The sequence below is a fragment of the Myxocyprinus asiaticus genome, chromosome 24 (assembly GCF_019703515.2).
Source record: "Myxocyprinus asiaticus isolate MX2 ecotype Aquarium Trade chromosome 24, UBuf_Myxa_2, whole genome shotgun sequence".
In the NCBI taxonomy this organism is placed as follows: Eukaryota; Metazoa; Chordata; class Actinopteri; order Cypriniformes; family Catostomidae; genus Myxocyprinus; species Myxocyprinus asiaticus.
Genome location: NC_059367.1, coordinates 33,478,460 through 33,494,205, shown reverse-complemented (window position 1 = coordinate 33,494,205; position 15,746 = coordinate 33,478,460). Strand labels below are relative to the sequence as shown.

The window sequence follows — 15,746 nt, the reverse complement described above, 5'->3', positions numbered from 1 at the left end:
CCTAGATGTTTAAAGACAACTGTGATGAAGGTTGACCTTGACTGGAGTGACAAAAAGAAAAGTGTGGGGAAAGAAAGATGGGCTGCTACCAAAATGATTTTCATTCTTTGATGGAACAAACACTATAACAAGCCCATATCACAAGCTTCCAAACCTTATATCAAAATAGAACTGATTGTTAGCAAAGGCATTTTAATTATCTCTCTAAATTATTTTAGAACTGTTTTGTCAGAATAATTGAAATGTCCTCATTTCAACCATACGAAGAGCAGAAATTAAACAGTGGTTCTCAAAGTGGGCAGTGTGACTGACTGACTCATTCTCAAATCACTTCACACACATTCAACAATATTAGTTACAATGCAAGAACCCATTAACCATGATACTTAAATGTCAGCACGAAGGTGGCACTTTCACGTGGTACCTGTTACTTTTCTCAGCGCTGTCCTGGATCGGCCAATCACAGTCATTTATTATTACTGGAAGTTTACTGGAGTTTTGCTGAGGCGGATTTCCATTCACAGGAATGAATTCTTGCAATTATTAGTTTTTAGAAAAAATATCTATTCAGTGTAAAATGTCTCCAATTTTGCAATTTGTAATTTGTTCATGTCCAGGTGTTTGTCCTGCAGCAGTATCAATTTGTATTCTTTTTTTGTATGTATTGAAAGTATATAGGCTTAATTAAAAATTGAGAACCACTGCAGTAAAGTAACATTTTTGTGACAGCACTCTTATGACCCAGAAATTAACCCTGTGCCAAACGACCCATGTGCAAACCAACCCTGCTCTCTTCTACCATTTCATCAAGTAATAAAAAAGGATGGGTATTTATGGAGGTTGCATACATTTAAAAAAAAAAAAAAAAAAAAAAATGCAAATTACTCTGAACTTTGTGTTGCGGCTGAACGTCTTTTAACATTCCCTATCTTAGGTCAGTTAGGATCACTACTTTATTTTAAGAATGTGAAATGTCAGAATAATAGTAGAGAGAATGATTTATTTCAGCTTTTATTTCTTTCATCACATTCCCAGTGGGTCAGAAGTTTACATACACTTTGTTAGTATTTGGTAGCATTGCCTTTAAATTGTTTATCTTGGGTCAAAGTTTTGAGCAGCCTTCCACAAGCTTCTCACAATACGTTGCTGGAATTTTGGCACATTCCTCCAGACAGAACTGGTGTAACTGAGTCAGGTTTGTAGACCTCCTTGCTCGCACATTTTCTATCAGACTGAGGTCAGGGCTTTGTGATGGCCACTCCAATACCTTGACTTTGTTGTCCTTAAGCCATTTTGCCACAACTTTGGAGGTATGCTTGGGGTCATTGTCCATTTGGAAGACCCATTTGCAACCAAGCTTAACTTCCTGGCTGATTTCTTGAGATGTTGCTTCAGTATATCCACATCATTTTCCTTCCTCATGATGCCATCTATTTTGTGAAGTGCACCAGTCCCTGCTGCATCAAAGCACCCCCACAACATGATGGTGTTCTTCGGCAAGCCTCACCCTTTTTCCTCCAAACATAACGATGGTAATTATGGCCAAACAGTTCAATTTTTGTTTCATTAGACCAGAGGACATTTCTCCAAAAAGTACGATCTTTGACCCCATTTTTTTATGCCGGTTTTGGAGCAGTGGCTTCTTCCTTGCTGAGCAGCCTTTCAGGTTGTGTCGATCTAGGACTCGTTTTACTGTAGATATAGATACTTGTCTACCTGTTTCCTCCAGCATCTTCACAAGGTCCTTTGCCGTTGTTCTGGGATTGATTTGCACTTTTCGCACCAAACTACGTTCATCTGTTGGAGACATAATGCATTTCCTTTCTGAGCGGTATGATGGATGCATGATCCCATGGTGTTTATACTTGCATACTATTGTTTGTACAGATGAACGTGGTACCTTCAGGTGTTTGGAAATTGCTCCCAAGGATGAACCAGACTTGTGGAGGTCCACAATTGTTTCTTGGCTAATTTCTTTTGATTTTCCCATGATGTCAAGCAAAGAGGCACTGAGTTTGAAGGTAGGCCTTAAAATACATCCACAGGTACACCTCCAGTTCAGTTCACCTCCTATCAGAAGCTAACTGGCTAATTGTCTAAAGGCTTGACATCATTTTATGGAATTTTCCAAGCTTCTTAAAGGCACAGTTAACTTAGTGTATGTAAACTTCTGACCAACTGGAATTGTGATAAAAGTGAAACAATCTGTCTGTAAACAATTGTTGGAAAAATTACTCATGTCATGCACAAAGTAGATGCCAGTCTATAGTTTGCTAATATTAAATATGTGGAGTGGTTAAAAAATGAGTTTTAATGACTTCAGCCTAAGTGTATGTAAACTTCTGACTTCAACTGTAAGTTGCCACTTCCATACTTCCTAATGAAAACCATGTTTAATGGGTGCATTTCATTTTTTAGAGAAAATACATTTTTGATTTGTATTTGGCAGTGGAAAATATCCAATCAGCATCTCTGAGGGCAGGACTCCAAATCTGTTTCACAAGTCACATCCTGTTTTCTTCTAACTAAAGACTCTTTCCTTTGAGGGTAACTGACTTGTTCTAATCTTTAGCAGACATTCTAAAATCCAACCACATTTATATGGTTTGCTTTTGAGGGAGATATATCTGGTCATGTTTAATGCTAAACTAAACAAGGTGATGCACAGTCTAACAGGACGTTTGACAGAAACAAAATGCAAATCAAAAGTATCAAGTGTGTTGATTGGAAACATTAATATCTGGAATGGTTTTCACTTTTTCCTTATAATGCATACAGTGCTGTGAAAAAGTATTTGCCCCATCCCGATTTCTTCTGTTTTTGTGTTCTGTATATCTCACAGTAAATTGTTTCAAAAACTCAACAAAATCTAACATAAAACAAAGGCAATCTGAGTAAGCACAAAATACAGTTTTTCAATGATAATGTTTTTTTATTGAAGCAAAAAAAGTTATCCAATACCAACTGGGCCTGTGTGAAAAAGTATTTGCCCCCTTAGTTTCTAAATCCCCAAATCTATGAAACTGCATTCATAATGGGGTTCAGCTGGACTAGACACACCCAGGCCTGATCACTGCCAGCCTTGTTCAATCAAATCAACACCTAAATAGAACTTTTTCAGCAGCATGAAGTTGGCTAAAAGGTCTCACCCAGTAGCACACTATGCCAAGGTCGAAAGAAATTCCAGAAATTATGAGGAAAAAAGTGGCGAGGCGAGAAAACCACTGCTAACCCAGAAGAATATTAAGGCTCATCTGAATTTTGCCAAAACGCACCTTGATGATCCTCAAACCTTTTGGGAGAATGTTCTGTGGACTGATGAGTCGAAAGTGGAACCGTTTGGAAGACAGGGGTCCCGTTACATTTGGTGTAAATCAGACAGAATTCCACAAAAAGAACATCATACCTACGGTCAAATATGGTGGTGGTATTGTGATGTGTGGGGATGCTTTGCTGCTTCAGGGCCAGGGTGACTTGCAATAATTGAGGGAAACATGAATTCTGCTCTCTACCAGAAAATCCTAAAGGAGAATGTCAGTCATCAGTCCGTTAGTTGAAGCTCAAGCGCAACTGGATTATGCAGAATGACAATGATCCAAAGCATAGGAGTAAGTCCACCACTGAATTAAATTAAAGTTTTGGAGTGACCTAGTCAAAGTCCTGACTTGAACCCAATTGAGATGTTGTGGCAGGACCTTAAATGGACAGTTCGTGCTTGAAAACCCTCCAGTGTGGCTGAACTAAAGCAGTTTCACCACAGCATTGTGAAAGACAGATCTCCAGTTATTGGAAGCATTTGGTTGCAGTTGTTGCTGCTAAAGGAGGCACAACCAGCTATTAAGTTTAAGGGGGCAGTTAGTTTATCACATGGGTGATCTAGGTGTCGGATAACTTTTTTGCTTCAATGAAATATATATATATATATATACAGGGCTGGGGAGTAACAGAATACATGTAACAGGAATACGTATTTAAAATACAAAATATAAGTAACTGTATTCCACTACAGTTACAATTGAAATCATTAGTAATTAGAATACAGTTACATTCAAAAAGTATTTTGATTACTGAAGAGATTACTTTGAATTTTATTGTCATTTGTTTCATTTAATATTTAGTCCTTTCAGATGGAAAACATTTATACATATAAATGATGTGATCCAAAGTGCATTTGAACAGCAGTGAAACACTTTCTTATGATGTGTTACATTCATACGAGCAGACAGTTTGAAGTAAGTTTGGAGCAGAAGAAATAGAAATAAACCTTGTGTAAATTGTCAGCTTTACACTAAGCTAAAATGCTATTTCTAGCCATTTTACATGCACATGTTACTAGGCACGATCATATTTTTTTATCATGAAAATTCACGTAGGATCATAATTTCTTTTTTTCTAGTAAGACCTTTGATATTAGGGCAAAAATTGTATTCTTGATAATAATTTTTTTATTGTTTACCTGTAAAAATATCTAAAAATCCATAAAACAAGATCAGTTTGATTTATCTTGTTTTAGAAACAACACTGCATAAGATATTTAGGTTTTTCAGAGAATGTATTTTTAACATGTGTATTTTGTCTTACTATACTGGCAGAGTTTTTATAGTCAAAACAAGTGAAAAAATCGACCAGTGCTGAAGAAGTAATCCAAAGTATTTAGAATACGTTACTGACCTTGAGTAATCTAACGGAATACGTTACAAATTACATTTTACAGCATGTATTCTGTAATCTGTGGAATACATTTCAAAAGTAACCCTCCTGACCCTGTATATATATATATATATGTATACACTACCGGTCAAAAGTTTTGAAACACTTGACTGAAATTTTTTTTTCAGTTTTTGAAATTTTGGAAGTTTTGTAGACAAAAATATAATTGTGCTACCATATTAATTTATTTCATTATAAAAGTAAAATGTAATAAAAAAATAAAATAAAAAAAAAAAACAGTTTTTGAAATTGATGACTTGGACCAAATAATAAAGAAAAGCAGCCACTAAGTGCCCAACATAGATGGGAACTCCTTCAATACTGTTTAAAAAGCATCCCAGGGTGATACCTCAAGAAGTTGCTTGAGAAAATGTCAAGAGTACATGTCTGCAAATTCTAGGCAAAGGGTGACTACTTTGAAGATGCTAAAATATAACACAGTTTTGATTTATTTTGGATTTTGTTTAGTCACAACATAATTCCCATAGTTCCATTTCTATTATTCCATAGTTGTGATGACTTTACTATTATTATAAAATATGAAAAAAATTATAATAAAAAATTAGTAAGTGTTTCAAAACTTTTGACCAGTAGTATATATATATATATATATATATATATATGAAAACAGTATTTTGTGTTAACTCAGGCTGCCTTTGTTTTATGTTATATCTCGATTGAAGATCTAAAACTATTTAGTATGAAAAATACAAAAAAAAAAAAAATAGAAGAAATCAGGAAGGGAGCAAATACTTTTCCAAAGCACTGTAGATTATATGATTCCCTAAATGGATAAGGGTTTGATAAACATTTTAACCACAATGACAGTACCATATAGCCACAGGAGACACTCAGCATCAATGCGAAAGAGCAAAACTGCCTTCTCTAAACAAAAGTGATTGTCAGCAGCACAATCAGCATTTTTAATATCATCATGTCACCTGGTAAAAAAAAAATTATAATTAAATATTGATAATCTTTTGTCCAATTTTTGTCTGTTATACAGTATCTGCCTAGACTTTCCCTATTAATTATCTTCTGACAATTGAGTGTCAACACCCTTAAAGGGATAGTTCACCCAAAAATGAAAATTCTCTCATCATTTACTCACCCTCATGCCATCCTAGATGTGTATGACTTTCTTTCTTCTGCAGAACACAAATTATGATTTTAAGAAGAATATTTCAGCTCTGTAGGTCCTTTCAATGCAAGTGAATTGTGGCCAGGACTTTGAAGGTCCAAAAAGCATATAAAGGCAGCAAAAAAGTTATCCATACAACGCCAGTGGTTAAATCCATATCTCCAAAAGCGATATGATAGGTGTGAGAGAGAAACAGATCAATATTTAAGAACTTTTTTTACGATATGCACAAAGAAAGCGAATCTCCAAAAACAAAAGAAGAAGAATGTGAAAGTGAAAGTGGAGATTTACAGTAAAAAAATAACTTCAATATTGATCTGTTTCTCACTCACACCTATCATATCACTTCTGAAGATATGGACTGAACCATTGGAGTCGTATGGATTACTTTTTTGCTGCCTTTATATGCTTTTTAGACCTTCAAAGTTCTGGCCACCATTCACTTGCATTGTAAAGACCTACAGAGCTGAGTAAATGATGTGAGAATTATTAAATTTTCAGGTAAACTATCCCTTTAACCTCCTTACATTGAAAATATATACAGTATTTACTTTAAAATTGAAACTGAAAGAAATTGTTCAGTATTAACAATTAACCCTTTACTGTAAGATACTGCTCACATATGAACAATAACAGCATTATAGTATGGTGACAACTGAATTTGGAACATCTGAAATCAACATTGCATAACTCTAAACAAATCCACTCTGTTTACATATCATATAATGATACTGATTTTCCTTTTGCTTCCAGTCTAGTTTTTTAAGTTTTTAGTTGCATTGTGGATTGCTGTTAGCAATATTTTACATGCAATCCTATGACTAGTAGACCTTTCCAGTAGTTCAGAAATATTTGTTTGTAATATTACTCCATATTTGCATATGTACACAGTTGTACAAATACTGCACAAGTGTTCTTGAAAAATCAGACATATATTGTAAATCTGTTTGAGGTGATGTCGAGCAAGGCAGTCTGTTTCACTGTTTATGGTCTCTTGGGTTTCCAGATAAAATCATCAGATCAGTTAGAAATCAGTGCAGAGGTGGGAGCCAAACCATTGTGGGTTGGACATATGGCCTATGAATGATAAGAATGAGAATTCAGTATTTGAGCACAAACATTCAAGTTTTTGTGTGAAATGTAACATTTGTGAGCATAATTTTAGCATGGCGTGTGGTGAGTGAAGGCTATCAGTCTTTTCTGGCAGAATTGGAAGGACTTTAGAAACTATTCAGAGGCCTAGAAGATTGCTTCATCAAGCATTCTGTTATTTACCTTTTGCTTTTAGGTGTGTATGTAATTTGGTCTGTGTGTTATGTCTTCAAAGGCCTTTTAACTGCTGATTTTGGGGAAAAGGCTAAATCAGTAGTATGTCATCAGTGCCTAGAGAGAGGATTCCTGTAGCACATCCTCTGTTGCACAGAATCCCTCAAACAAGCCTGCTATCTTTGGTGCCATGAAGACAATAATTCGATTTATGTGGATTATTAGCATAATTCAGAGCAGGCATCAAACATGGACCCATAACTGCCCATCTGTTTTGTCAGGACAGAAAAGAAGCTGCTGCCTCAGTCAAGGATATGACATCAACTAGCCATAAGAAGCAGCTACATAAACGGGACCCAAGAATGTACCTCATATTCTGCAGGTACCAACCAGGTACAGACCATTCACAGATAATCTGATGCAAGTCGTGTTTACAATTTATCAGGCTGTTACATTGAGCAAATCTTTTGTAGAACAAGTAACTGAATTTGAAGTTACAGCAAAAAAACACCAATAACAAGAAACCTAGTTGAAAGTAAGTACAGGAGGTTGTTGTCAAGGCAACTGGAGTTACCATTTGTCCAAGATTTTGTGGGGTGCCCTTTCTACAAGGTTTACAAGAGGTGCTCTGAATTTTTACTGACTGTAAAATATCATGAGGGCAATCAAGAGGAAGGTGAAGGTCACCCAACAGCAGTGTCTAGATTCCAAAAGACGAAACCTGCAGAAACACTCATCCATTCATGTCCATCACCCTGCATTGTTTGGATTGCTGGATATTCTGCAATTTCCCTAAAGTCGCTTTGGATAGAGAGAGTACAGAAAAGCACCAAACCAGCACAAAGAAACCTGGACCAGCTGGTTGACCAAGGTATCCTTGCTAGTTAATCTAGTTAAGAAACCTGGTGTGGACACCTGCGTCCAATGCCAACATCCATTAAGTAATTTATGTTTTATGTCACTTTTGATATAGATATGAAATCAAGCTCTTAAAAGGGGTTAAGTGTCATAAAATACTTACATTCTTGTTCTTCTACTTCAAAGTTTTCGACAATGTGCGATCTGTAATTGATAAATTTAGATATGACTTTGCATAGTTACAGGTTATATGTACAAATCATTCAGTAACATAAAATATGTAAAATCAATAAAACATTCGTGCATTAGCAAGTTTAACCTTGTGCGACCCCACGTGCACATGCGTGGACATTGTATTTTGGCTTTGCTATATGCAACGCATAATTTAATTTAAATCAACTTATCTCAGTTCACGAGACTTTGGGCTGTCAGTAAAGGGTTAAACTTTCTACACACGAAGTCATGTGCAAAGCAACATGCCGCCGAGTTTGTCTTTGAGAGAAACGGCAACAAAACTACATCTGGAAAGAAACCTAATTAAGTTTTTACATTGAAACCTGTTTGAGTCAAAAGATTAGAGTCTCTAGTTTCATCTAATATGCCATTTTTAAAATTTGAGCAATTTATCACAAAATGCCATGCTACTAAACATAATGTACAACATTTAGCACATAGTTTCCTTAGAAATCCTATATTTACTGTGCAGTATCACATTGATATTCAACGGCTTCATCCAAAAGTGTTGCTTTCAGAGGCTTTATATGGAGTTAGGATGAAAATAAATCCATTTAAAACTGTTCTGAGAACAGTGCAGACAGACAGCTCACTGGAGGTTAAGTCATTCAATAAATAGGGAGCAAGGGAGCATCCTATAGCTTTCTATAAAGCTAAGTGCATTCAATCCAAACTTCCTATCAAAAGTTCAGTTTCAGGATGCAGATGATGTTTCGACCACTCAACATGTTAAGCAGACATGGGACAATGATAATCAGTACATAGATTCAGAATTTATAATGTATAATTTTATTTTAACATGGTTGGCAGTGATTGGATGATGCTTGTCATTACTTTGAATCAGAATCAGTTATGCTAGTTTCTGATGTAATGTCTGTAACGTCTCAAAACATGAATAACCAACACACAATTTGATTAAAATAAATCTGACTTTCTATAGCTTGGTATTATTTGAAATTTTACAACTTAGTACCGCTGTCCACATTTGTTGCCATACATTTTTAGGAAAACTATTTGCTCTAGATTTTTATTTATTTATTGCATTTTTATTAGGTTCTAATAGATACAAATCAGAAAGGGAAATGGAAAATGCACACAACAGTCATGCTCAGGTCTCAGGAAGTTAAAGCTGAAGTATGTAATTTCTGTGACACTAGCGCCATCGAAAGGAATAGCAAAAATCAACAGCTTGTTTTCAAAACAGCTTTTTGAATACACCCCTCATCTGCAGTTGTTCAAACAGACACGTAATCCCGCCCCCAACTCACACCTTTGGTTGAGTAATGTTGTTGGTGCGGGTCGCTATAAACAAACACAAGAATTTTATAGCGCCACAGAGACACAGTGTTTACCGTTTTCAAGAAAATTAACCTATGATTGGCCAACTTATAGTTGTGTCTACATATTAAGCTGGGATAGAAGAACTTATTTTAATACTGAAACATACTTCATCTTTAAGTTTCAAGATAATGGTAAGGTCAGACGCAAAGTTACCTTCATTCTGATGACATTCTTGCTCTGTGCAGTTGATGCTGCAGTTTCTGTAGGTAGAAGATAATAAATGCAAATAAAATTACATGCATAAGTGACATCAGATATCCAAAAAACACTCTACAAAAAGTGCACCTTTCACTGTCTATGTGCAATGAACATACTCTCTTTACTTAGGCCTATAACAAGGATGTTTAAAAATTAAATATGGGCCTGAACTTCATTATTGGCATCACAACAATATATCCATTTATCCAGTCACAGTGGTGCTCTTTAAAGGGGTCATATTATGCAAACCTAATTTTCTTTGATCTTTTGCAAAGGAAAAGTTTTATGAATTACTTTGTAAACATACTCTAAATTTCAGAACTCAAAACTTCCTCCACGGTCCAAAAAGACCACACATATTGAAACAACCACAACCACAAATGAAATGAAAATTCTCTCATCATTTGTTCACCCTCATGTCATCCCAAATGTGTATGACATTCTTTCTTCTGCAGAACATAAACAAAGAAAAATATTTCAGCTCTGTTGGTCCATACAATGCAAGTGAATGGTGACCAGAACTTTAAAGGTCCGGAAAGCACACAAAGGCAGCATAAAAGTAATCCATATGACTCCAGTGGTTAAATGTATATATTCAGAAGTGATATGATGGGTACCGTTTTTACTATAAATCTCATCTTTCACTTTCACATTCTTCTTCTTTTGTTTTTTTTCTTTGCGCATATCACCACCTACTAGGCAGGGAGGAGAATTTATAGTAAAAAAAAAAGGACTTAAATATTAATCTGTTTCTTACCCATGCCTATCATATCACTTCTAAAGATATGGATTAAACCACTGGGGTCTTATAGATTACTTTTATGCTGCCATTTTGTATTTTTTGGACCATAAAATCTCCATTCACTGGCATTATATGGACCTACAGAGCTGAGATATTCTTCTAAAAATATTTTTTTGTTTTCAGCATAAGAAAGAAAGTTATACCAGCTGGGATGGCATGAGGGTGAATAAATGATGAGAGAATTTTCATTGTTGGGTGAACTGTCCCTTTAATATCAATGGTGTACTCAATCCGGTTAAAAGAGGGAAGATTCTGTCCAAACTAATGAAGGAAAGAGCATATGTAGTATTTCTACAAGAAGCCCATCTTAATAATACAGAACATGCAAAATAAAACAAAAAATACCTTTACTTCAAATATCTTTACTTTGCTTCCTATAAATCAGGGCATAAAAGGGGAGTGGCCATACTTGTATCATGAAAGGTAAATTATAAACATATAACAGAATTTAAGGACAAAGAAGTAAGACTTGTCATGATAACAGGGAACATAGAGGGATCTATTGAGTTTTCTGAATGTGTACTAAGTGTTTTCTAAAGATTTATAAGGTGACAGCTCCCCAGGTTACATTGTATATCATTGTTGTTAAATGTGGGGGGAAATGAAAAACCTTTGGAAAATAATGTAACTTAAAATCAGGATTGATGCCTTTATTATACAGTAATAATTTTGGAACCATGTCAGCCTTTTTGTATTATTGTAGGCATAATTTAATTTGTGGTCAGCTTAAGTTTTTTTCCCTGAACTACTTTTTTGCAAGAAAATAAAATGACCCCATTCCAAAGTAGGAAAAGATTCTGTGGTCAGATGGAGATCAAATCTTTTAAGTCAAACTTCAAAGTGATATATGTGGCGCAATACTGCCAACACCTCTAAAACCCACACCTTCATTGAATTATGGTGATTATAGGGTTATGCTGTGGGGCTGCTTTCCATCAGTATGGACTGGAAAAACTGATGCTTGGGATAAAGCCCATCATTTAGACATGCAGTGATCCCGAACACAAGGACAACACTATTGTGGCTCAAAACCAAATAAGTAAATGCCTGCAAAGTCTGATTTGTCTAACCTGAACAACCTGGAGCCATTTTGCCTGGTACGGTAAATTGGGGGAAGATCACAGAGTTGGCAAAGCTGGTACACATTTGCCCCAAATAAATTCAAGATGACATTGCTACATGTGGCTCTGCCAAATACTTGCCAAATAATGTATGCAGCATTTTCATTTCTTTTATCAAACTTAGTTAAAATAAGGTGTCATTTTTTTCAGTGTTGAAATACTTTCTCCTATCCCATCTTAATATGCAGAGACAACTTAGTTGGTTGATTTCCCCGAAAAGTGTAAAGACTGTTGCTCTGTGGCTCAAAGTATTGCTGTGTCAGTTTGAGCATTCTGACCACTCCAATACAGCAACAGTTGTTGGGTTTCCAACTATTTTTATGTGAATTTAAAATGTGCACTTAAGAAAACCTGAATGGAAACTCTTGAAATGGGCATAAACTCTCAAAATTTGCTTAAAAGTTTATGCACAAGACAAAAGCTGGATTTTCTAGAGTTTCACATAAGTAAAAATCTGCATTAAGGTGATGGAAACGATGACATGTTTTGACCATTTGTGCACGTGTTAATAGTGTGCAATATCTTGATGTGACTGTCCCAACGAAAGGTCTGACCCTGGCACACAATTCTTCAAACATTGCCTTTACATGTCGTTAAAGTGGGTCCTCACAATCTGCCAGAACAGTTTTGAGTGCGGGCACTCCCAGGTGGAGGCTGGCAGTGTATGGGCATAGCAGCCATTTCAGCCCTCATTATATGAAATATTACACTCATTTTGAGGCGTCTTCTGACAATTTGCTCCAAATACCGCAAATATAATTCTCCCTGAAGCAAGTACTGTAGGTCATTCAACTGCTCAATCATGACAAGGTGGGCTCCCTCAAGATAATGCACATGATGTAGTGGAAGGAAATGCGCAATGATTAGCATTTTCTTTAGTTGAATAAAAAAAAAAAAAAAAAAAAAAGAAAGAAAGAGCTTTAAAAATGCCAAACATTTGGATGGAAACCCAGCTATTGGCTCAACCAATGGCATAAGTTTGGGGTGGAGTTCTCAGGTGCAGGAAGTGTTCGGGAAACATACAGGTATTTAAAAACAAGCATCTCTAGAGGCCTAGAAATGACACACTTCACATTTAAGCATATTTTCCAATAATAAGTTTTGAGAATTGTATATTCATTTAAAAAGAGTTACTATTCATTATGTGCAAACTTTACACAAAAAAGTTTGCAATTGCAAAAAACATCTTCCTTGAATTTCAGTGGTACCTTAAAAATAAATGTTCTGCCCCAACAAATGTCTGCTTTAATAGTCCCTCCTAACTTCTAAAAATGGAGGGCTTGGCAGAGACAATACAATAGTCAGTGTTAGGCATATGCACCACCACAAATGTATACCAGATTGAGGTGAAACATATTAGGCTGGCTGGTAGACTTTCATCATAAAACAATACAGAGAATCTTACCAAGTCTTAGAAAACAAATCCACAAAAATTAGTTTGTAACTGTTCGTCATATAAATGTGTAAATAAAAGCTTGTAATCCCTAGATTCTGTTACTTTATAAGTCTTTCAATGCTGATGAAGAGCAGTCAACTGCATTTCATAGTGTGAAGATTAATGGTTTGCCAATTATGGAAGGTCACAATGTCAGGACATGTGCACATTAAACACTTAAAACCAGATTTGGACCTGAAGTAAAATGCCCATAAATACCTTTCTCTTTAGGAGGCAGTAGACGGTAAGTAGAGTAAGAAATCCTCCACAGATGGAGACCACAATGAAGGCCAGCCTGTAGAAATCAGCGCTGGAGGACCCCTGAGAATCTTGCTCGAATAACCCCACCGCAGTCACTTTCAAAGAGCAAACATATGGCTTTAATCACTGCTGGAGGGGTATATGTGTGTGTGTCTGTTTGAAATAAATGGTCAGATCAGTCTTGATCTTGCCCACAGCATCACTTGTTTACCTGTTTCTTTTTCATTTTACAATATGTTCTGTATGTATATGCATTCACATGTCTTCACCTGTGCAAGTGGTTAGCTGTGTTATAGTAGGGGGTGTGTTGCTGCTGTACTCTTGCTCGCAGGTCCAGTTAAGAGAAGTTTCAGTGGTTGTGATGAGGTGCAAGTAGAGGGACAGGACCTCCTCTACTCTTTGTAGTGCCTGGACAGGAGACTCATTGTACTGCCTCTCAAATGCCACAGGGTCTTCCTGCAGAGAATGAAACAGAAAGGAAAATAAGAGACTGAGAAAGTAAATACTGAGACATTGAAATCACATGTACTGTATTTTAACACTGTTTTGTCAGATCTTAAGAGAACCCAATGGTACTTTGTTTGTTGAGTTGTAGTGTTATTTAAATGCAAAACACTTTTTCTTGTTAAGTTAAAATTGTCAATAACTTGGACGGGGGCCAAAGGTCTAAGACCACACTGAAAATCTGGGATTGAATTTATACCTAATAATAAACATCCATCCATGCATACATACATTTTCTATACCTGCTCAACCTGAGTTGTAGAGGTTGCGCCTATCCCAAATATCATTGGCAGATGGAAATACATTTAGAATTGAAAAAAGAACATCATATTTAAAGATATTCTTAGCATAAATATTCAGAATAAATAAGAACAGCAAATAATACTGGAACATGAATAAGAAATATTTAAAGGTGCACTCAGTATCATTTGCATTTTGCAGTCAGCCATGATTAATTTATTCAGCAATTGAAAATGAAAATTAATGTAATCTCGACATGGCAGCATTCATGAATGTCGCCCGGTAGCATATGTAGAACAAAACAGATTTTCCCCTAGAGTCTTCATTTCATGTGAGTGTGCATCATTTTAAACATATTTTTCAAAAGTACTCAGCGACAGATCTTGGCATAGGCAATATAGGCAGCCGCTACAACTAAACAGCAACTAATTTAATTACATTTTTCAGCAGCATGACGGTAGTTAACTTTTTTCACAATAGTCTAGATATTTTAGGAATAAGTTCATTTTTCCAACGAGTAATAGTGTAACATGGCAAAACACTATAATGCTTTCTTGTCATATTGTAGCTATTTAGCACACTGCAGCTGTCCTCTTGCTCTTTCTCATAGGAAGTTCAAAACATTCAAGTGAATTGGTTCGTCCGGGATAAGTGATTCACCATTTCACTTAGATTTTGCATTTGGAAGGCCAATTCATTTTAGTAAATTGGTTTGTTTGAACGGTTCATGTAAGTGAATCGGTTTAAATAATTCACTCAAAAAAATTGCTCTTTGTCTGAACTTGATTCAGCCGTGGACAGTGGTTCCACATGTTTGAAATGAGTTTTCTTAACTTAAAATTACTATCTACAGTGCATTCAGAAAGTATTCAGACCCCTTCATTTTTTTTACATTTTGTTATGTTGTAGCCTTATGCTAAAACGCTTTAAATTATTTATTTATTTTTCCACATCAGTCTACACTCCATACCCCATAATGACAAAGCAAAAACTAGATTTTTGATAACTTTGCAAATGTATTAAAAAGAAATAACTGAAATATCACATTGACATAAGTATTCAGACCCTTTGCCATGACACTTGAAATTTAGCTCAGGTGCATTACATTTCTCTGGATCATCTTTGAGATGTTTCTACACTTTGATTGGAATCCATCTGTGGTAAATTCAATTGATTGGACATGATTTGGAAAGGCACACATCTGTCTATATAAGGTCTTACCGCTGAAAATGCATATCAGAGCAAAAACCAACCCATGAGGTTAAAGGAACTCCCTGCAGAGCTCAGAGACAGGATTATGTCAAGGCACAGATCTGGGGAAGGCTATAAAAAATTGGGGCTGCATTGAAGGTTCCCAAGTGCACAGTGGCCTCCATAATTCTTAAACGGAAGAAGTTTGGAACAACCAGGATTCTTCCTAAAGCTGGCCACCTGGCCAAACTGAGCAATCAGGGAGAAGGGCCTTGGTAAGAGAGGTGACTAAGAACCCGATGGTCACTCTAGTTGAGCCCCAGAGATCATGTGTGGAGATAGGAGAAACTTGCAGAAGGACAACCATCACTGCAACACTCCACCGATCTGGGCTTTATGGCAGAGGAGCTAGACGGAAGCCTTTCGTCAGTGCAAGAAAGCAGA

At 36.0% G+C, this 15,746-nt stretch overlaps 1 protein-coding gene across 2 annotated transcripts in view; it reads right to left on the bottom strand.

The window, feature by feature from the left end:
* Positions 1–6,272: 6,272 nt before the first annotated feature.
* The window catches only part of LOC127414652 (uncharacterized), a 32,771-nt gene continuing 23,297 nt past the window's right edge, over positions 6,273–15,746 (bottom strand). For both annotated transcript variants that reach the window (XM_051652850.1, XM_051652849.1), the window contains 5 exons: positions 13,637–13,823; positions 13,326–13,462; positions 9,704–9,750; positions 8,139–8,179; positions 6,273–6,928 (listed from right to left, as the gene is read on the bottom strand). In XM_051652850.1, coding sequence (XP_051508810.1) covers positions 9,706–9,750; positions 13,326–13,462; positions 13,637–13,823 — 369 coding nt within the window. In that variant the 3' untranslated portion in view covers positions 6,273–6,928; positions 8,139–8,179; positions 9,704–9,705. The remainder of the gene's footprint in view (positions 6,929–8,138; positions 8,180–9,703; positions 9,751–13,325; positions 13,463–13,636; positions 13,824–15,746) is intronic.